Source organism: Micropterus dolomieu, linkage group LG16 (genome assembly GCF_021292245.1).
Source record: "Micropterus dolomieu isolate WLL.071019.BEF.003 ecotype Adirondacks linkage group LG16, ASM2129224v1, whole genome shotgun sequence".
NCBI classification, from domain to species: domain Eukaryota; kingdom Metazoa; phylum Chordata; class Actinopteri; order Centrarchiformes; family Centrarchidae; genus Micropterus; species Micropterus dolomieu.
The window spans coordinates 7,540,139-7,563,237 of record NC_060165.1 but is presented as its reverse complement, the minus strand read 5'-3'; the positions used below and the strand labels follow the sequence as shown (position 1 = coordinate 7,563,237).

Below are 23,099 nucleotides of genomic sequence, written 5' to 3'. Positions count from 1 at the left end.
TTCCATCAGAATTCCATAGTGGAGAGTCTGAAGACACACCTGACTGTCAAGGACAGTCTGGCCTACCAGCCACTGCTGGAGTAAGTTGTTGTTTTGTGTGTTTAAAAAATGCTTGAATCAATAGATGATGAACTAGCTGACATGTGTCTCTCCTCTCTTCTCCCTCTTCCGCCAGCCTGGTGGTGCAGCTGGCCAGAGACCTGCAGACTGATTTCTACCCCCACTTCCCGGACTTCTTTATTCTGATCACCTCGCTGCTGGACACCAAGGATACAGAGGTCCTGGAGTGGGCTTTCACCTGCCTCTCCTACCTCTACAAGTACCTGTGGAGGCTCATGGTGAAGGACATGACCAACATCTACAGGTGAGAAATAGGATGGAGTCTCTGTGGATGCTTTTCAGGTCAATCTGTTTTCCAACATGGTGAATGATATTCTTTCCTTAATGTAGCACTTACATATTATTGAGATGAAGAGTGCACATCGCATGTGGGTGGAAATCAATACCTCTTTTCACCCCACAGTTTATACAGCACACTGTTGGCACACAAGAAAGAGCACATCCGCAAGTTTGCAGCAGAGAGCTTCTCTTTTTTGATGAGAAAGGTGAGTAATTTGCAATGCAGGCAGATGTCAAACATTAGCTTTTACCTTCGTTTCTTATGCCTTACAGTTTAATCGAGCGTTATAGCACATTTAGTAGTTACACTGTAAATTTTTGTGTTTCAGTGTTTTCAGTGATAAAACGATGTCTCATTGTGTCACACAGGTTCCAGATCTTGATGCCCTGCTGAGTCATGTGTTCTCAGATCTGCAGCAGCACCCCGACAAGGCGGAGGGAACGGGTCAGCTGCTGTTCGAAATGTGCAAAGGAGTCCGAAACATGTTTCACTCCTGCGCTGCAAATGTGAGCTTCTTTTCAAACGTAGGGTGCTCTGCAGAATCACCCGACAGTTTTCATTTAACACAAAGAGAAGTGTTGGGAGATATGGATTATTTTCTGTAGCGTGAAAGCGACAGAATACTGAGCAGAAACTCGCAATAACCATCGAGAGCGAGCTGACCGTCGCCAACTGCATTTCTCTTCTTAGCCATGAGGTCTTCCTTTATTCTTTTTTTTGTTTGTGTGCGTGCTCATGATTAAAAGTCAGTTAAATCTGTCGTCATGTCTGTGGTATACCACATTTTTAAAATCAGTTAAATCATCTAGTGGGCTTCAGGCGTAACCGAGGTATGATTTCATGGGATTCAGCAGTCTGTTACTGAGAAAAGGTTAAACCTTGTAATTATAGACACCAGTAGTCTTGAATTTTCTGCTCCTCTTCACCCATCTCTCCAGGCTCTCCCCGTAGCTTTGCGTAAGCTCGGACCCTCAACCAGCCCAGGAGTCTCTCTGCCATGGGACACTGTCAGGGACGCTCTGGATCACATGGCCCAGGCTGCAGCCACTCACGTTGACACAGAACACTTCCTGGTTTTGTGGGAGTCCTTACAGGTGAGCTAGATGCACGCAGCAAGATGTCCGACCTGTGCTTTACTTTGACTCAGAACACTCAAAAAAAAAAAACCTTCCCAGAAAGTTAAATCTAACTGGCATGGTAGATCATGACAGTCAGTCCTTTTTACTTCCTTTGCCTTGTGTCTGATGGGGCTGTGTCCCCATGTACAGGTCAGCGTGGAGGAGGTCCTGGGTATCATGGAGGCGAAAGGAGAAGAGGCGAGCCAGGCAACAGAGCAGCTGGAGAGGCTCCTGTTCATTCTCCACACCCTGGTGTCCCACAGGGATGGAGCCAAGATCACCAAGCCAGAGGCTGTCTGCCAGGTAAGAGCAGAACGCTGATCTGTGAGATTTAGTTATGTAGGAAAGCCTCATTTCCCCGTTAAATGGTATGTCTTTTTTCCGTTTTCATCCTCTTTTCGTTTTTCTCGTGTCTGCAGACGGTGTTGCGGCTGATTCAGAGCTCGTCTTTGTCAGCTACGTGTTCCCGTCTGCTCCTTCAGATCACCTCCTCTCTGCTCCTCGGGGAGAACATCACCCTGCCCAAAGCACTCATCCAGGAGACGGTCCAAAAGGTGTGTGTTTGTGTTAAACAAGAAAGTTTAGTTAGAATCGAATTTGTTTGATGCGACCAAAAACACACGTGCCCCTCTTCTGACTCTCTGTTTTCTTCGCAAGGTGTTTGGCAGCGCAATGGGGCATGATCTGATACTCGAGTTCACCAAGGAGATGTTCACCATGGAACAGTTTGAACAGGTGAGTCACGATTTGAGGGATGCACCCAGTATTTTCCTCAGTTTCTGGTTCGGTCTCTTTTCTCTCCACGACACCCTGACACTAACCCTTCTCTCCCTCCCTCTCCTCCAGCTCTTCCTCCCCACCCTGTTGCGCTTCACCGCTGGGTTGTTCGGCCGCGGCGATCCCCTGTCTCGCCACTGTGGCCTGGATGTGCTGGTCAGTCTGATCCTCGCCAAAGCCCCGCCCCCAACAGACGGCTCCATGGCCTTTGAAACCTACCCACTGCTCTTCACTGGACAAACCACGGGGTGAGATACTACAGTATTTATTTTCACCAATTTGTTATCTGATGCCTGAAGTTCACCTGGACCCTCTGCTGTGTTTTAAACTGACTGTTATTTTCCAGGAGTTAAATGTGTTTTTCTCCTCCAGCAGAGTCTTTAGCAGTAATGAGGCCGGCAGCACAACATCAGAGCAGCCTGCAGTCCCAGAGCTGGTGCTGTCGCTGATCACATTTCCTGAGGAGCAGAACCACTCGATCACTGACTTGTCACTGCCTTGGGCTGCCCTGGTGCTTCTGCCACACCTCAGGTAACGCACACACACACACTCGACAGACATAATGCATGCACTGTTACTGCCCCCTGTGCTTCTACTGGTCACAGAGTTTCTTTGTTGAGAGCTGTATTCCATACAAGGAAGAAGAAGATGCAGGGAAGTTGATATCGTCTTTGTGAAAGTGATATGTCTTAGGGGATTTTTAAAAATCGGATCACATTTGTTTTATTGCAAAATTGCATTAGTTTAGAGTGTTTCTTCTTCTCATCATTCTTAACCTGAAAAGCGTTTTCCTCATTAAATTTGTTAACAGTGTTAACAAAATAGGAACGAATAAGATTTATTACAATTTTGATATGGAAAGTCTGAGAGCAACAATCTCATATTGCACTTAGGCCATAGCAGGAGCCTTGACTGTCACTGTGAAAAGGTGATTCGCTTCCTCACACACCGAGTCGCGTGCATGTATTGCTGAAATGTCCGAATGATGCGTTATGTATTATACTTATCTGTTGTGGTCATTGTTTCAGGCCTATTGCTCCTGCTAGCGTTGTTCCTGCTGTGACTGCTTACTTAAACCACCTCCTTTGTGAGATTGAGACAGAGAAACTGGGGAAAGGTTTGTAATTTCTTGTTTTCTTCCTTTCTTTTTTAAAAAAATGTTCAGTGTGAAAAGCGTCAGAAGCATGTTCAGAGCAAATAAAACTGTTGTGATTTATTAGGGTTGGAATGAGTAGTTTGTTGTTGAATGAGTAGTCTTAATACAAGGTATAAGGCACGTTTATTGTCATATCACAACATGGGTTTTAAGATGAGATGCAGATTGTAGTTCCCTTAATTGCTACACAGCAAATGACATATAAAAAACTAAGAAATTATACACAGAAATAAAGTATTTTACATGGTGCAGTGCTGAGGATGAATTTAAAACTGGGAGAAGAAGCTGCTCTGCGGTTTGGTGGTGTGGCAGCAGAAACTTCTATATCTCTTCCCAGAAGGCAGCAGGGTGAACAGGCTGTGGCTGCGGTGGGTACTGTCTTTTAGTATCCTTTGGGCTCTGCACAGGCACCTCAGCTCACCAACATCACTGATGCTCAGGAGATGGGTACCAATGATCTTCTGAGCAGTTTCAATCACCCGCTGCAGAGCCCTCTGGTCCTGGGCCGTGCACATCCCATGCCAGTTTTTCATGTTTCCAGTCAGGATCAACCTGAAACTGTTCACCTGCTCCACCTCAGCTCCACTGATGTAGACAGGAGTGTAAATTAGCAAGTTAAAAACTGTTTAAATTGTCTGTGGTCAACAACAGTTTTTAACAACAGTCCCGTCACCACTTCTCCATCCTCCAGCTGGTCTGTTTGTAGCCAGACAGGCCCTGAGCTGCCTCCTCGCTCTGGACGGCTCCGCCCAGCTTCTGTCACTGCTCCCCGTGAACAAGATCAACTCAATTCTACGGTACGTACTGTGTGTGTTTGTGTATCTGTGTGTGTTTTTACAGGTGTCACTGTTACACTTAATATAAATATATAGAACAGAACATAAATTTAGAGACAGTATCAACTTACTGTTATGAAAAACACACCTATCGCTCATGTAGTAAAAAACATTTTTTAAAAATTAAAAATTTTTTTTTTAAAGAAGTCTCCTTTTTTTATTCTCAAAAAGTAAACACCTGTCTCACTTCCTGTAAATGGTTTAACGTCTTTCGTATACGTTATGGTTACAGGAAGTTTCCCACAGACCTGTCCGCCCTGCTGCTAGGAGACCTGTACTACACCCGCCTCTCACTCAGCGGCGTTTCAGAGCACCTATGCCACAGTGCGCTGCTGGAGCTCTTCCAGATTCTGCACGCCAACCTTTCCTCCAACATCTCCAAGGTATGTGTGCAGTTGCAGCGGCGGGGACTTTCTCGAGATTCCTCATTATTTACAAAAGATTGCCTAAACATAGAGTTGACGTTTGTAAGTATTGCTTTCAGCAAGCAGTTTTAAGTGATAAGAAGACATTTAATCAAATTGTGATCAAATCAAGTGGTGGACCAGTTTCACCAATTTGTTGTTTTCTGTCTCAGATCCGCCTGCTGACTCTGAGGATTCTCTCTCAGTTTGAGGCAGAGCTCCCTCCACAGGCTGAGGTACAACCCTCCATCCCGATTCTCACTGAACCCGATCAATTGTAGTTTGTTATAGAGACACAATTTTTACACTTCTTTGTGTGGCCCTCTGTCCAGGGCGAGGAGAACGTGGAGGTGCAGCCGGTGTTCGCAGTCTGCCTGCAGGCCGAGCTGGTGCCGGCTTCAGTGCAGGACTACAGAGACAAGTTGCTGCACCTCCGGAAGCTGAGACACGACCTGGTGCAGCGCAGTCTGCCACAGGGGCCACCCGCCACCTTCCAGCAGGTACAGAGGAAGCACTCCAGGCTATTGTTTTTATCCATCGTTTGGGAAAAACAGGCAACACCGTGATGTTTTATTCTTGTGACGTGATTTCTGATATGTTGTTTAATGTAAGCCCACATCTGCAGCACAGCTTTGAATGTGTTGATTCAATTATATTTTGCCAAGTTCTGAGAGTTCTGGATTTTACAATTCACTTTTCATGCCACACACTGTTAGCAAAAGCAAAATAAGTAAAGACCCTCACTCCCTCCCCATCTAGATGTAACAGGAGACGTGTTTCAGTGGTGGACAAACGGTAGAGCTGTTTAACATAAACCCATCCTGCTTCTACTCGTTTTCCTTCAGGTGCCTCTGCGTTACCTCATCGCAATGCTGTTCGTCAATTTCAGGCCACTGTGGGACGCAGTCATCGAACTTGTTGTGTGAGTGTAAAAGAATCCCGCCAAACTCAATTTTGCTGAAGTGAATATATTGATTCATTGAGTCACTTACCCTTTGTCAGCAGTGCCCTCTTTATATAAAGGTGATCATTTCTAAATATGTGCAGTACCATGGATTGTCTACATTTAAAACATTGATTTTAAATGAGGAATGCCTGAATAAGTGTTTCAAATATTCAACATATTGTGTGTAAGTGTCCGCTGAATACATTTAGCATAAATGAGTCTCTTTCCTCCTCACAGGAGCCATGCCAGAGGGATGGACAACAAGGACTTCTGGAGGGTCTTCCATGAACATCTGGAGATGGTGGCAGGGCTGGCTGGTAAGGCTACCTGCTGGGACCCAGAGCTTTGGTGCTTATGCTAAAACATCAACACGTTGGACTTGATTGCTTTTTTTAAAATGTACTGAAGTGTGAGGGGGAACATGCATAGGACATGTCGGAAACGTAGCTCTTCCTGTCTGCGTGTCATAGAAAAAGAGTTGCAGCAGAATGACGAGGGCGATGAAGAGGAGGAGTCGGGTCTGCAGGACGAGCCTGGCTGTGACGTCATTGAAAGTGGGGACATAGGGGTGCTGTTCCTAGAGCAGCTGAAGTTGACCTCTGACCCCAACGAGAGGACAGACTTCCCCAACTTCCGCAGCCTGCTGTGGCGCTCCATGGCCCAGTTTCCCGACAGAGTGGAACCACGCAGCCGGGAGCTGAGCCCTCTGCTGCTCAGATTCATCAGGTTAGTGTTTTTAGGGATATTTTGGACAAAACATTCGCCTGATTGATAATTTTCCAACATTTTGTTGGTTTTGTCATCAGGAATGAGTTTTACCCCGCCGACCTGCTGGTGGCGCCTACTCAGGACTTGCGGAAGAGAACCGATGCTGCCCTAGAGGAGTCTGGGATGGCTGTGCAGGAGGAGGAGGAGGAGGGAGAGGGAGAGGAGCAGGAGGTGGAGGAGGGAGGCAAACAACAGAGAAAGGCACTTCCAAGGAGGGCTGCTGCAAAGTAAGATATCAGGATCAGACTAAATGTTGTTTGCATCTTCGCTGCGATTGTCATCATTAATGACTGTTGGACAAAATTATATATATTAAATATATATATATATATATATAAAAATGGGGTCAAGTTTGGCATGAGTAAAGCAGTCTTTTTACCCCCCCATTCATGCATTGTTAGTCAGGTATCCTGTTTTTATAAAGGTAATTGTATTGTTACATCAAAATAAATAAAGCGGGGGCGCCGGTTAGCTCATCCAACCCATGATCCTTTGCTTCATGTCATCTCCTATCTGTCTCCCACATTACTGTCCTGTTAAAAAATTTAAGGCAAAAAATTTTCATTTTTAATAAGTCAACAGAAACGGAACCTTTTCTGGGCTGGAAATCTTTGAAATGTTGAATACTACTTTAATACTGACACAATATCTGGGTTTTGGAACCGATGCAAAAGCAATACTTCTTTTGATACCTTACTTTAAGATATATAAACATGGTTTTTCTACAAAACCTTTTTTTAATTTAATAGAAGAAGCCGAACTTCTCAAAAATGTTTCTAACAGGGTGTGTTTAGTCGGTAGAGCACTCGCCCCACGTACAAGGCTATGAGTCCTTACTGCAGCAGCCCGGATTCAAATCCAGCCTGCGGCCCTTTGTTGCATCTCGCCCCCTATCTTTCTTCCTCTTTCCTCATTCTATTCACTGTCCTACCCAATAAGAGGCAAAAATGTACCCTAAAAAATAGCTTGCCTAATCAGAAGAAGTCGTTCAAGAGCTTTGCCTCAATAATTATCGTAGTCTGAAATTGGCAACATTTTGAATTAAAATCAAAACCGATCTGGTCAAAGAAAGTAAACAAGATTATGACCAGACTTTTGATGCCAGCTTTTGGTACATTGGTGGTTCTTGATACTGTCGTTACAGACAGTCCCAAAAATCTATTTAGGTTTGATAGCTGTGGTCCTTATGATCTTTACAGATACGTTGCAGTAGGTTTGGTTGTTTCTTTATGATCAGTGTACCTGTACTGCTGGTTTATAGTCTGGAAGTGTAATTGAACCCTGTGGGGAATTGTCTTTTTTCTTACAGACAGCTGATTACCCATCTGAAGGTATTCGCCAAATTCACCAACCCTCGCTCTCTGTACTTGGAGAGCAGCCTCAGTGATCTCTATAACCAGGTAATCCTAAAACCTCTCTTGTCTTAAAACACACCTTGTCTTAAAACATTAGCAACGTCAGAGCTCCTTGATGCTGGAACACGTCTGTGTGGTTTCCCCTGAATATCACAATTACACTGTGAATAACATGATGTTTGAATATATGTGGACACTCTTCAGCAATGCATAAAGGGAATGATATATATATATCAATCAAGGTTAAGTGTTTTCAAAGGCATCGAACCAGCATGATCTGTTTCTGCGTTTTCAGCTGCTCTGCCATCAGGACCAGCAGATTCAGCGAGTGGCACTGGAATGTGTTCTCTCATACAAAGACCCCAACATAGTACCATACAAGTAAGAAAACTACCTTAATAGATGGACAGGGAAACAAATGTACTGTAATATTTCTCTTGAAACAATCTCCCATTGTTTCTTTTCCTCAATGGGGTCATTGTGAGCATCTTTGATAGGAATCGGAGCTCTCGTCCTCCGCCCTCTATGATTACAGGCGAAGGAATGTTAACTTCCACTTCTGCCTGACATCACTCTCTGTGTTTTCTGTTATCATACTATCCGTTTACTGTACCTCCAGCCTTCCTGCAGACAGATGTGTATTTCCGAGGACGTTTTGCATTACTGATGCTTGTGTGTGGCTCTTTGTTCATGATCAGGCTGTAACACTGACCTGGTTTCAAGACAGCAGTGAACAGACCCTGTGATTCAGATTTGTTCCTTTCTGCATTTTTATTTGTCTTCGTATGCTGTTCATCAAACCATATATTTAGATATACAACATGGCCTTTAACAATCAGTTGAAAGTGGTTATTAAATTGTTTTTTTTATATACAGTACGTATAGCTGCATTACAATTTACATTATGGGCAATAAGGACTTTCTTTAACACAAGTTTGATTGTCCGCCCTGCGAGTAGGATATTGATGTGTGTGTGTGTGTGTGTGTTCAGGGAGAATCTTGAGAGGCTACTCGATGACAAACACTTCAAAGAGGAGATTGTCCATTTCAACATTTCTGAGGAGACAGGAGTGGTTGATTTGACACACAGAGCCACACTCATCCCACTGCTCATGAGGTATTGTGTGTGTGTGTGTGTGTGTGTGTGTCTATGTGTGTGTTGCTTGCAGAGTATGTAATGTTTCTTTGACTAGAACATTGATTCCTGCCATGTCTTAGCTTAGCATAAGACTGGCTTTGTCCAAAGTTAACAAAAATCCACTATCCATTTGTTAAATCCACACAAAAAATGAGGTTTATGTGCCAGACCGCTGCTGGTTAGGTTAGCGTAACAGCTAGCCTAGCTCTATCCAAAGTTAAAGAAATTAGCCTAGCAACGTATCTAAATTATGTTGTTGTTTAACTTACAGTCAGGCTAGCTGTTTCCCTTTTTCAGTTTGTACTAAGCTAAGCTAACATCTCCTGGAAGCATATTTCTTGAACTGTCTGAGAACCACTTTGCTGATTGCGGTTTTATTAAATTTTTTTATTGAACTATAAAACATTACCCGTGGGTTACACATTAGCTTATAAGACAGTTCATAGTTCAACTACATTTCCTCTTCTGGAAAGCAGCAGGCTTTAAAAAAAAAAAAAAGAGGAATGTGCTCTGTCCCCAGTCTGTCTCCTACACCTCCATTGTTGACTTTTTGCATACCAGGTTTGGATGAAATCAGCCTTTCCCTCTGCCGCCTGGTGCAAACATTTTGTGCTCCTTTCAAAAGCATCAGAAATGGTCCAGATGTCCATACATAAATGATTGAAACAATTAGAGTGCTTCTAATTATGTGGTTTACTATCTGGTTTTTAATTAATTGCCCACAACCTCCGATTTTTGTGTCTGTTTTGTATTTTAAAAAAATAACAGCAGGCCATTTTGAAAATGTTTCTAATTATTCTGTTTTCTCAGTAAAAAATGATTCACAGACTTTCAGTTGACCTGTCAGTCACTCGCTCTGTTTTTGCTGTTTATAACACAGGATCCTGTTTGGTCGCCTGCGCAGTAAAGCAGGCAGTAAGTTTCAGGGCAAGGCGAGTGCCACCACCCGGTCCTCCATTATTCTGCGTTTCCTGGCAGGTTGCCAGACTGAGGAGCTGGGGATTTTCATCGACCTGCTGCTGGAGCCCGTCTGCCATCACAGCCAAGGTAGGACACACGTCTATGGTAGAAAATGAAAGCTTTGTTTTTCTTCCACAGAAATAAACACCTGGCATAAGAAGCTACAGGAACAGTTTCAACCCTAATCAATATAAATTTCATTCAGTCAGTTTTTTATTTGGGTGGATGATTAAGACTGAAAATGTGCGTAACTAAAATTATGTTTCAGAAGAATTTCAAAGTTCCTCTAACTGGTATACCCACTCTCTGGTTTATTGTGTGAACTTAAAAGCTGTTTTTTCTGGACCTTCTTTTTGAATTGGGTCTTCATTGTGTAGCTGATCCACAGTAAAAGGTGATTAACAACATTTGTATTTCATAATTAATTATTGCAGTAATATATTCTGGAAAACGCCTAGTATCTGGATGTCAATTTTTTAATAATGGGAGGTTTTGCCTGATCATAGTCATCAACATCACAATAATTTTCATATTTTAAAACAAAATAAGCAAAAACCCGTGATGGTTATTTGTCTTTATTTCTACAAGTGTATTGACTTGATTTTAGTTGTTTCTTCCAAGTCTCTCCCGAACCTAACCCTGACCCTTAGATGTAAAAAAAAAAAACAAAAACAAAAAAGAAACCCAGCATTTTAACAGTATAATTGTGTCTATGTCTTCAGGTTCCTGCCTGGCAGCAGTGGAGAAAGCAGTAGCTGAGACTGACGTGGGTGCCGTCCTGCCGCTGGGCCGCCAGCATAGCCTGCTGAACATCATCAATGTGGTGATCCAGAAACTGGGCCACCTCATCCACATCTACCTCCCCAAGGTGCTGCAGATCCTGCTGTGTGTCACCGCCTCAGTGTCCACCGTCCTGGGCAACAGGCCCCAGGTAATCAGGACAGGGACTGATAAGATAATTTCAATGTTTATTTCTTCAACAGATTTATAATGATCAGATTCCTGAATTATTTCTTATGCAGTATAAATTATCAAGACAACTTGAGAGCATCAGTACCACATTTATTGGTTGAAGCTGTTCAGATACAGCAGTTATTTAAAGTATTCCTCCTGCATTAAGCACTAAATGACCTCTGTGTCCTGATTACTCAGTGTTGACTTCTTCCCCTATTGTCTGCAGCTGCGTGCCGGTTGCATCAGTCCTCTGAAGAACCTGAGGCGACTTGGCATCCTGAGGATCCAGGACTTCTTTGATGGCTTCGACTCCTACAGCTTCAGTCCAGATGAGCTGGATGCTGTTTTTCAGGCTGTGGTCTGGCCTCAGGTACATGTTGCCAACAACCTTTGTTCGTATGTGGTTTGTTATTATATTTGTCCATAGATTTCTGGTTGGCCTCGGAGTTAACATCTCTTTTTTGTCCAGGTGTGTCGTCTCCCCACAGAGAGCCCTTACTCCCCCACCCCTCTGCTGAAACTCATCCATGTGTGGTGCAAAAATGCCAGGTCAGAGGCTGCCCCTCTCCTCCATCTGCCTTATTCCCGTCACATTGCTCGTCTATCTACCAAAACATCTTCACCAGTTAATAGTAGTTTTAATCCAGAGTGAGTTAAAGGAATTACAAACATTCTTTCCTCTGTCTGTCTCAGATTCTTCCCCCTCTTGGCCAAGCAGAAGCAAAACCATCCAGAGTGCGATGTCCTCCTCAACGTCTTCGCCCTCCTCTCAGCCAAGAACACTTCCCCAATGACCATCGCTATGGTAATGGACATAGCTGAGTCCCTAGCAACCAGCGAAGACTTTGTTGCCTCAGAGACTGAGACGGAGCTGACTGTCAACAGCAATGTGTTCCCGCAGCCTAAAGAGGGCGCTCTTGTCACAGCAGGTGTCGTACATTTCCTTCAAATTCTCTACATATATCTTGTAATTCCAACGCCAGGCTAATTGTTGCTGCTGGACAAAGTTAAATGTGCCTGTTGTTGTACCTCCTTCAGACTCATTAACTCAGGGCTCCAGACTGCTGCTGCCTCACATATCCACCCTGCTGCAGTACCTCAGCGGAGTCGTACGCAACACCGACAGACTCAAGAAGAAGAAGTTCAGGGCACAGGTTGCCAAAGAGCTCAACATCCTCTCCAAGTTAGTGTTTTATTTGGATTAGAACATACAGTGGAGTTCACATTTCTTGTTTTCTCTCTTAAATGTTCAGTGTGCAATATTTAGGACAATCTATTGACAGAAATGCAACATAATATACACAAGTATGTTTTCAGTGGTGTATAAAGACCTTACATAATGAACCGGTTTTATTACCATGAGCCATTTCTATCTATATACACTGTGGGTCCTCTTTTTATTTTTTTTTTTTAACAAGTGTAAAAAATTTATTTAATAATTTTAATAATTTACAGACCAAAATCTACAGAAACTCTACATGCTTATACATTTATGCTCACATTCATACCCCAGAACATACATGAGGAAAAAAAAAAAAAAGGTTTTAACACTTTTACAAAATATATACACCGTGGGTCCTCTTATGCGGAAGATAGAAGTAAAAAGAAGAAGTGAAATTTTGGAGGAGCACACTTATTATTTAGCACAAGAGCCAACAGAGCATGTCTGCCACCGTAGCTTCTCATTCACGCTTGCAAAGGGAGGGGTGAGCAGTGAGGAAGGTGTTTTCTGCAATTCGCCACCATCACCACTAGATGCTACTTAACTTACACTCTGAACCTTTTGGTATAACCTGTATGCAGTTGTCTTTGTCTCATAAAATACACTGAATGTGACTTTTTCCTCTGTCAGGGTCAGTCGGTTTGTGAGCGACAAGGAGCAGAGCTCGGTTCTCATCAGCCTGTTGCTGCCGTACCTCCAGAAAGCCAACAATCCTCAAGTAAGACCAACAACTTCTTATTGTCTAAAAACTGTTATGGTCCAGAGAACTCAAATGAGATTGAATTCATAGTAATCAAATATTTTATGAAAAGTCAAGAGCTTTCTGCCTCCAGCAGAAGCCTCCAAGACTGTGTATACCACCTCCAACTATCTCCACCAATCAAATGATTTAAGTTATGAATGTTTAACATTAAGTTTTTTTTTTTTTTTATCTTACAATGCTAGTGAAGGAGGTGGGGATTTGCAAGAATCTAGAGAAGCATGCGTGTGCCTGGGAGGCTCAAAAATGTGTTGTTCCTGCTTGTTTGTTTGTATCTCCGTGCTGCCCACGAATGGACCTCACTGTGTGTTTATTTCAGGAGACAGAAATCGACATCCTGGCCACAGTGCAGAATCTCCTGCGACAGTGTGTGCAGCCCTCCGCCTTCCTGCGGCCACTCAGCAAACTCTTCTCCGTCATCCACAACAAGCTGCCCAAGCAGGCCCTCACTAATGTCTTCCAGGTACAGCAGAGCACTTAACAAATGATCATGTTTACAGGTATACTGTAATACTGTACTCACCTATGGTGGCAGCCTAATCCATGACATGTAATCAGTGTATGAATCCATATACAGTAAACGGAGTGATAATATGTAGCTTCTAGCCCGTATACAGTGTGCATTTCTAGTACATTACTCACTGTTGGCGTTACGGTAAGCCTTTGCTCTGGTTTAACCAAGACACACTGTTATTTTGACTGTTTTTGTATTTTATCTAAGTTTATACAAATAACCAAACTATGTAGCATGTTGACAAGGAAATCAAGGTAACACAGACCATGACATAACCTCAACAAGGTGCACAGTATTCAGGACAAAAGCAGTGTATGCTCATAGACTCTGCCAATTCACAGCAATTCAAAGTAAATGATGTTTACATATGGACAAACAAAGTAAACTCTTAATTATACTGAGTATTACTAATAGATGACTGAAATGTTGCAGAATTAGAGCATGCAGTTGATATAAAGCCCAGATTTGAATTCAATTATTAAAATGTGTTTGTCTTTGTAAATAAATGATTCCACTTTCTTTCTTTTTTTTTTAATCTTCCTCGCTCTTAATCGGTGTGTGCTGCTCTGCTTTCAGACTCTGTCAGATCTGGAGCCTTCACTCACGTACATCACGGATTTAGCTACAAAGGTAAGTTCCTTTTTATTATATTCACAAGGTCCCGACAGTTCTCTTTCACCTATCAACACTTAAAACCTAGTTCGCAATATTGCAAGCAGTAAGAAAACCCTCATTGTTTCCTCTCCAGCTTAACGCATTTGACAGCCGACACTTGGATGAGATCTACTTTGACGTGCGTCTGACGGCTTTCCAAGACGCCACCAGGCGAATCAAAGACATGACGACTCTGGACCTGGACTACATCGGCACCGTCATACATAACTGCTTCCACACCTATGAGGTAAGCAGATGCATGATACAAATAGACTAACTACAGTAACAGAAGATTTTTCATTATCCGTTGGACTCTTCCATCCTTTCACCCTCCCTCACCCCCTCTTTTGATGCAGATTGGTGACATGTCGCTAGCAGACAACGCCACCTTGTGTCTATCTGCAGTGATCACCCAGCTGGCAGCAGTCGGTGCCGGAGAACAGCTCTACAAGGACATCGTACAACACACCATCCTGGACGCTGTACACAAGGGGCTTCGCAGCAAGACAGAGGTAGGAACACACATGCTTTAACAACTAATGCACTGAAAATGAAACCGCTAAACACAAACCAAAAATGTTTCCTATATTCTCCCTCTTAACTCTACCAGAGTGTGCAGCACGACTACACCAGCGTCCTGGCCTGCCTGGTGAAGACTTTTCCCTCCAAGAAAGAGTTCAGAGATCTGGTACAGCTCACCAACTACAATGACCCTGAGTCTGACTTCTTTGAGCACATGAAACACATCCAGGTAAGCGAGAACCCATGAAAACTCACTCTGTCTCCTTTTATAAACACTGAAACCCCACAAACTGACATAATTATTATTTTTTCTGTTTAGATCCACCGTCGGGGTCGCGCCCTGAGGAAGCTGGCCAAGCAGCTGACCGAGGGCCAGGTGGTGATGACGCCTCGCTCTCTCCAGAATTACATCATGCCGTACGCCATGACCGCCCTGCTAGATGAAAAGATGCTCAAGGTGACTCGTGCGCACGCAAACTTGCGTGAATCTGAAGGGTTTTGTTTCAGAAAGGATTCAGAACTTGTTTATTTGTCTGTGCATCTGACCCATCCTCTCCTCACATAATGCAGCATGAGAACATGATATCAGCTTCGGTGGAGGTTGTGGGCGCGGTGTGCCGCAAGCTGACCTGGTCCAAGTACCTGTACTACTTGAAACACTTTATCCACATCCTGCAGACAGCGCAGGTTGAGCAGAAGCTGGCTGTCAGGTGAGGTTGTCTGTGTGACTCTAAATCCCTTTGTTTTAACTGTAAGCATTGCATTTTAATTACCTTTTTATTTTAATGAATGTACTTACTGTAACATGATTCGTTGAAGCTTTTGGTAAACTCTGTACTAAGAGACTCCTTCTTCTCTTTTTTTTCGGTTGCACCTTCCTAACTCTAGTTTGCTGGTCACAGTCCTGGAGGCTTTCCACTTTGACCATCAGACCCTCAGCAGAGAAATGGAGGCTGCCAAGGCCAGAGAGGGTGAGTGACTAACCACATTTCAAGATTATTGGGTATTGTGCCTCTTAACATTCTTTCGCCATAATGTGTTTAATCACAAGTTGAAAAAAATCAAGCATCCTAAATCAAGCTGTCTTTTATCAAGCTGTGAGTGTTGCGGTCGAGGCAGATGATGAGGAGCAAGCTGCAGCCGACGAATCAGACGCAAGTGATGATGATGAGGAGGCAATGGAGGTAGACGGTAATACTGCTCCATCAGCTGTTCCCATGGAAACGACCACTATCAATGTCATCTCTAAGGAAGCAGCCACCGCTGGAGCCAAGGGGCCTGCAGTCCCTGAACCCACCGCAGTGGCCAGCGGGCTGCCGCAGAGCAAAGAGGAGCTGGAGTCTCTGATCAGCGCCATCCACCAGACTGTTAATAACAGCGTGCTGCCTCGTCTGCACAAGTGTCTCACTGCAAAGGTACAATGCGCACACATGCACATACAGTCTTAATCTGTTCTGACAAACTCTAAACAGCAGTATATTTGTGTATGTGTTTTTTAGGTGAAGCGTGACGATGAGCACAAGTCAGTGAAGTCCAAAGATGTGAAGGAAGATGAGGTGGTGAGGATTCCGATTGCCTTCGCCATGGTCAAAGTGATGCAGACTCTGCCTCCACACATAATGGAGGTCAACCTGCCTGGGTATGCTGCTGTGGATATGTGTGTGTGTGTTTGTGTGTATGCATACAAACTGCTTGGTAGATGCGTTTCCAAAATTTGTGGTGAAGAAAAAGAAATGTTGTTTAGAAAAACACATTTTATTGTATCTGTTCTTATTGTGTACACCACAGCACTGAAGGAACACTGTATACTGAGTATTGTATATAGAGAGACAGACAAATTCTTTGTTTGAGATCATGAATATGGGACGGCTTAAGTTGTTGGTGTAGTGTTTGTTTAAAATATCAACATTTTAGAGATGTGTCTTCTTTGTTGGTAAATATTTGTGTGTGTCTCTCAGGATCCTGATCAAGGTGTGTGTGCTGCTGAGGAACCGTTTCCAGGAGATCCGTGACGTGGCGAGGGGAACCCTGGTGAAGATCATTGAGACTTTAGGCTACAGGTACCTGCAGTACCTGCTCAAAGAGATGCAGGGGCTCCTGGTCAAGGGCTACCAGGTAGGAGCTCACATAGGGACACATCCTTGTAGACAGTCACAAAGACACCGTTAAGAACACACAAATATTTGCTTGTGTATACAGGCTCACATGTAATTAAACATTATCATTTATTGTCATAAGCATCATGATAAAATGTTGTTGACTCATTACAATACACAATGTGTTGTGTAAATTAATTGTATAAACCAAATAAAAATCCTTAACAAAGTCAATCTTTTACTTAGAAAAGGTTGTTGTGAAAATCCTAATATGTGTATTTGTTTGTGCACTCCTCTATCCAGGTCCACGTGCTGACGTTCACAGTATACCAGTTGCTGTCTGTCCTCAGTCCAACCCTGAAGAGTGGTGACCTGGACCCATGCATGAACATGCTCATTGACGTAAGAACATTTCACACCACAAACACAAATAGCAATTAGTCAGTTTAAAGCTTTGATTAAACTCGCCCCTCTTCCTTCTTCGCTTTTGGTCAGATCTTCAACAACGAGCTCTTTGGGGCTGTGGCTGAGGAGAAGGAGGTGAAGGGGATTGTCTCCAAGCTGATGGAGGCTCGACACAGCAAGAGCATGGACTCCTACCAGTTGCTGGCCCAGTTTTGCAGCAAGGAGAGCGTCACCAAGTTCATATTGCCACTGAAGGAGGTGAAGGGAGGGTTGATTTGATGTGAAAAATAATAAAGCTATACAAGACCCAATATGTATATTTTCACATTGTTCCAAGGCAGTTCTCTTAATTCAACATACTGTAGTTTTGGGAAAAGCAACAGACACTAACCCGGAGTAGAATGATCACATTACATTTGTAAAATAAAATAAAAAAATGAAAAAGATGAGGAACTTGAGCACCCACCTCCTCTTCTCTTTTCAGCCAGCTAATACCTAGCTAAAGCTGACTGATTTAAACTAACTACACCAGCCAGTGCATGTAATTGGAATCGTCCACATACAGCATGTACTGCACACTGCTGTAGAATCACTGTATAAACTCTTGTAAGATCTGTTTAAGCCAAAGCATTTTAGCTGGCAAGCTAACATTACTTGGAAGACCACCACGCTTCTATGTTCATGTACATGTCTCTTGTCTTCACCAAATAATATATAAAGTCCTTGAAGTACAGATTTGTATTATAAAATATTTTAAAATAATTTATAACAATATTATTGAATCCATTTTTTGTAGTAGTCGACAGCTGCTAACATTGCTAATTGCATGGTGTAAATATAACAAAGATCATTTGTAGTGTAACACTTGACAGTTCTCCTCACTCTGAATTCATTCACTTCCCCTCCTTTCAGATCCTGGAGACTTCATCCAGTCTGAAGGTGTGCAACCGGGTGGGTGCTGTGCTGCGGCGACTGGTCCTGGGTCTGCTTGTCAACGAGGGCATGACTTCCAAGGATATCTTACTGCTGTGCCACGGCCTGATCAGCGAGAGTCTGCCGCTGCTCACAAAGAGAGACCGGTACAAACACACACTAGCTCACATCAAAGTAAATCACTTTGATGCTATTTCCATTTATCATGCATGATATGTGTGTATGTATTTGTAGAGAGAAAGCTTCAGCTCAGCCTCCCCCAGACCCCAGACTGCCCCCTCCTAGCTGCCTGCTCCTACCTCCAACTCCTAAGAGAGGGGGTCAGAAAGCTCCGGTCAGCAGTCGAACCAACATGCACATCCTGGTGGACGCTGGCCTCAAGGTGCATATTGAAACATGCACAACAAGCTTGGATTCACTAATGAATTTTAATCGATGTGTGTGTGTATCTGAAAAAGTGAATCTGATGCAGAAGTGTCTCTGAAGTGTTTATCGCGTGTGTCCATCTTTTTTCTCAGCTGCTCCACCTGAGTCTGAAGAAATCCAAAGTGACATCGTGTGAGGCCTCGGCTCTGGAGATGCTGGATCCTTTCATTATGCTGCTGCTCGATTGCCTCAACTCCATGCATGTCAAGGTACTAGCCTTTTGTTTACATGGGTACCTTTCATCACCCCAACTTTGAGCATCGGTTTATTAAACCCATTTTGATCTCTCAAACAAATCAAATGGAGATTATAAATTGTTCTCCCTCCAATCTCCTCTACCTTCACCCTCCTCTTCTGTCTCTCCTCCCTCCCAGGTGATCACAGAGGCTCTGGTGGCGTTTACTTGGCTGTTGAAATTCCCTCTGCCAGCAGTGGAGCAGAATGCCGGTCAGCTGACCAAGCAGCTCTTTGTCCTGCTTAAGGATTACTCCAAGGCTGGAGCCGCCCGCGGGGAGAACTACAACCTGGTCCAGAACTGCTTCAAGGTACCACAAATAATAAATACAGCTATATGCACACACCTTAAGACAGACAGGTGATACCATCACCCCCATATTATTAGACTTTGAAAGGAAAATACAAGCAATTAAATGTTGTTTTTTTTTAAGAAGTTACATTTTTAGGTTGTGGAAGTGCCCAAACTAAATTATGAAAAGTCATGCAAATGTGATGGGCCACCCTGGATTGAATAAACCATAAACAATTTTAAAAAATTGAAGATAAAACTGCTGCAGTCATTTTGTGATGTTTAATCCATCGGTTTATCTCTCAGGCCATCACCATACTGGTGAAGAATGTCAAAAGCAACAAGGTATCAGAGACACAACTGCAGGTGCTGCTGGGATACGCTGAGGAGGACATCTATGACCAGTCTCGCCAGGCCACCGCCTTCGGCCTGTTGAAGGTAAACCAGTCAAAATGTTGAGCTGAGCGTTTGTGGTGCTGTGATTTTCATGTGCATGAAAAATGTAAATATATCATTAAATCATGAAACTCCTCTCAGGAAACATAACTTGCCTCTGAGCTTTGTGTGTTTACATGTGTATCTGTCTCCTCCAGGCGATTCTGTCCAGGAAGCTCGTTGTTCCAGAGATGGAGGAGCTGTTGAAAAAAGTGGCTAAGCTGTCTGTCACTGGCAGTAACGCTATGATCAGAATCCACTGTCGACAGGTACTCGTGAATAAAAACAAAGGAGGTTTTTCCTCTCTGCTGTACACTGAATAACAGAAATGTTTTAGAAGTCTTGTGCTCAGCAAGTGTTTTTTGTTTTGGTTTTTGCAGATCTATCTAAAATACCTGCTGGACTACCCACTGGGGAAGAAGCTGAGAGAGCACCTGGATTTTGTGGTGGCCCAGCTGCGCTACGAGCACGACACAGGCAGGGAGTCTGTCCTGGAGATGCTGGCCTACATCTTCCAGACTTTCCCTCAGGTCAGTGAATTACCTCTCTCTGCATGCACAGCAAGTGGACAAAAACCCCCAAAACAGAATGCATTCATATGACTGTAATTCATAATCACTAGTCCAACAGTTGCAAAACTCTCAATATTGACCACTAGCTTGGCCATAGAAAGCCATCACATTTGACAAATTTTTTGACTTTGCTACATTATCATAGCTCAAACTAGGGTTATGCATAATAGTCACTCTAGATTGTGTTTGAATTTTTCCACTCAGAACCTGCTGTTGCAGCACAGCGGCTTGTTCTTTGCCCCGCTGGCCCTGGTAGTGGTCAACGATGACTCCGCACGCTGTAAGAAAATGGCCGCCATGGCCATCAAGGCCCTTCTGGCCCAGTTGGACTTGAACCACCAGAACACACTGTACTCCCTCGTCAACACCTGGCTTAATGCAGAAAAGGTAAATAAACTCTCACTCACAACAGTTTTACACAAATATTGTTTTTCGAATGAGGTTCTTAGTATTGTGTAATATTTGTTTCATTGTTGTGTGCTTTAAAGTACTTGTGGTGACTTTCGTATGTTTCAAATAAAATAATCTTGAATAAGATTCATTTAAACCTCTGACCTTTCCTCCCCCACCCTCCCAGACCAGCCTGCGGCGTCTCGGAGCTCAGATTTGTGGCCTGTTTGTGGAGGTGGACGGCGAGATGTTCGCCCGTCGCCTGGACGACCTGCTGCCTCTGCTAGAGAAAGAGATAAACCCTGACAACTTCGAAGATGTGAGGCGATACACGCAACAAAATCTTTAGCCACAAGTGTGAAATCTGAGGAAAAGAAAGCATCTTAACGCCGTCTGTCTTTTAGATCGAAGAGGAGCAGGACGAGAAAGGAGCAGACAGGCTGTTGTTCAGTTTTCTGACTCTCCTCACCAAACTGAGCAAACACTGCGGCCTGCTGGAGCTCAGCAAGCCTTATGACACACTCAGTCGTATCTGGGGTAAAGGACCGACACACACCACCTCTCTCCCACTTAAACACACACACACACACACACTCATTTTATTTTTTACATGTACTTCTGCAGGTCACATTGAAGCCCACCTGCGGTACCCTCACTGTTGGGTGTGGCTGACAGCCTCCCAGCTTTTTGGTCAGCTGTTTGCAGCCCATCAGGCGGAGCAGCTGGTCGCTGTGTGGAGAGGAGAGGGAGGAGACGCTTCACCTCTGTCGGCGGCCACAGCCTTCATCACCAGCAACCTGGACAAGAAGGTGAGGCCGAGGACAACATTTTCTCGCCTCTAAGTTCTGCATCTTATTCTCATTGTATTAAACAGATGTTCCCTTTTATTCCGCCCGTTTTATGACATTTAGATGAGAGAGTTGGCGTTGTCTTTCTGCAACCAGCTGCAGTCCAAGTTCCTAGACACGGCGTCAGGAGAGCAGGTGCCCAAACTTCACCAAAACACATTTCAGTCAAAACTAAATTTTAAAAAAAATAAAGAGAGAGAGATTTGATTGACAAACATGTTCCTCCCCTGCCCTGCAGGTCATCAAGAACCTGCTGTTTGTTGGCAAAGTGATCTACCTCGTGTCCCCTGAGTCTGACGTCGCTTCCCCTCAGGAGGAAGCGAAGGAGGAGGGGGAGGAGGAGGAGCAGAGGGAGAACGGAGGTGACGACGAGGAGGAAGATGAAGAGGAGGAAGATGACAAGGATGATCGGCGTCCTTCCCTGTTGTGGTTGATGAAGAAGCTGTCACTGATGGCCAAGAGAGAGGCAGCGTACACTCCCAAAGTTCCCCTGAAGGTACACATAGAAACTGGTTCAGCAGTGTCTTTTTATGCAGGCACTTCCTCCAATAGCTGTAAACAAACCTAGCCTTAAAACTCTAACCTTGGCAGGGTGCCAAAATGTGTTTGTCACACTAAAAATGAATAAATTTAAGTAATAACGTAAGCAACATTTGCCAGCAGATGTAATAATTATGGTTTCCCAGGTCCACAATTTAGTTAGTCAGTCTTTTCATTGTCAAACTTGTAATATCATTTTCTTCCCCTCCCGTCTCTCCCACAGAGAACATGTGTGTTCAAGTTCCTGGGAGCAATAGCCATGGACTTGGGGAAGGAACGACTCGGCCCATATCTGACCACCATCATAACTCCTCTGTACCGGGAACTGGACAGCACCTATGCAGACCAAGGTAACTGCTCTTAACCCGTCTTAAAAAGCCTAAAAAACATACCATACCATGTGTTAGACCAGGTCTCTCTTGTTGAGTTTTGATCTCAATGGGACTTTCTAGTAAAATAAAGGTAAAATAAATTTGTGAAATACACCTCAGACTTCCTACAAAAGTTGATAGGGATTCCTCTAAACCCCACCCTCTATGTCCAGATCCCACACTGAAGAACCTTGCACAGGAGCTGATAGAGCTGCTGAAGAAACACGTGGGGCTAGAGAAATTCTCTCTGGCCTTCTCCGCTGTCCAGAAGGAGTTTTCACAGAGGCGAGCGGCACGCAAGCGACACCGAGCCATGCAGGTATGATGGAACACCAAAGCACACACACAAAAACTCAAGAGCCGACCACTACATTCCTTACAATCAACTATCTCCTCTGTTCTGCCAGGCGGTGGCTAACCCAGACATCGCAGCCAAGAAGAAACTTAAGAAGCACAAGAACAAAATTGAAGCCAAGAAGAGGAAGATCGAGTTCCTTCGGCCTGGATATAAAGCGAAGAAGCACCGGAGCCATGCGCTCAAAGACCTGGCCATGGTGCAGTGAGACATGTATGTGGCTACATCTGTTTATCAAGGACACTAGGTGGGAATGAAAGCTGGACAATTGACCAAGGGTCGAGTGGGTTACCTGGCTGCAGATTCCACATGTCTCTCATGGTGTTACATAATGACTAACTATTTTAAATGTCAATTGAGATGGTAAACATGCCATTGGGTCATCAATGACAGAAAACAGATGTTCCTACCTATCGATAATAACCTGATCCAGCTCTTCTGTTAGGTATCCAACATCCTGTGTGTGTGTGTTAAAGGAATCAGACAGGAGACATCATGTAGCAGCTGTTACACAGCAGGATGTTATTCAATTCATATGAATTGCTGGTCAAAGCTGAACTGTTTTGTTTCTTATCCCTGCTGTGAGCAAAGTGTAGAATTGTCCTCAGATTTATATCCCGTGAACTTAAAGGTGAATGCACAAGTTTTTGTAATTAAAAAAAAGATCTGTCATCAGTCTTCTGGTATCTACTTAAATATCAAACAGGCTTAACACAAA

At 43.8% G+C, this 23,099-nt stretch overlaps 1 protein-coding gene across 1 annotated transcript; it reads left to right on the top strand.

Moving 5' to 3' along the window:
- Nucleotides 1-3: 3 nt before the first annotated feature.
- utp20 (UTP20 small subunit processome component) lies at nt 4-23,053 on the top strand (the record flags this gene model as incomplete). Its single annotated transcript, XM_046072646.1, has 58 exons — nt 4-80; nt 176-364; nt 524-605; nt 769-906; nt 1,339-1,494; nt 1,669-1,821; nt 1,938-2,072; nt 2,176-2,253; nt 2,365-2,543; nt 2,668-2,826; nt 3,324-3,412; nt 4,143-4,248; nt 4,520-4,670; nt 4,865-4,927; nt 5,024-5,191; nt 5,537-5,613; nt 5,875-5,954; nt 6,108-6,363; nt 6,444-6,632; nt 7,715-7,805; nt 8,056-8,141; nt 8,752-8,877; nt 9,779-9,945; nt 10,581-10,789; nt 11,039-11,182; nt 11,282-11,361; nt 11,506-11,741; nt 11,851-11,995; nt 12,665-12,752; nt 13,114-13,257; nt 13,885-13,938; nt 14,057-14,209; nt 14,319-14,474; nt 14,573-14,713; nt 14,804-14,941; nt 15,055-15,194; nt 15,373-15,455; nt 15,580-15,899; nt 15,984-16,123; nt 16,443-16,599; nt 16,884-16,982; nt 17,076-17,243; nt 17,898-18,064; nt 18,153-18,300; nt 18,437-18,553; nt 18,719-18,889; nt 19,177-19,308; nt 19,464-19,574; nt 19,686-19,835; nt 20,082-20,264; nt 20,455-20,586; nt 20,672-20,804; nt 20,892-21,076; nt 21,179-21,250; nt 21,354-21,611; nt 21,879-22,005; nt 22,200-22,345; nt 22,434-23,053. Coding segments are annotated over 58 exons (8,178 nt in total), but the record flags the coding sequence as incomplete, so codon positions are not given.
- Between the last annotated feature and the right edge of the window lie 46 nt (nt 23,054-23,099).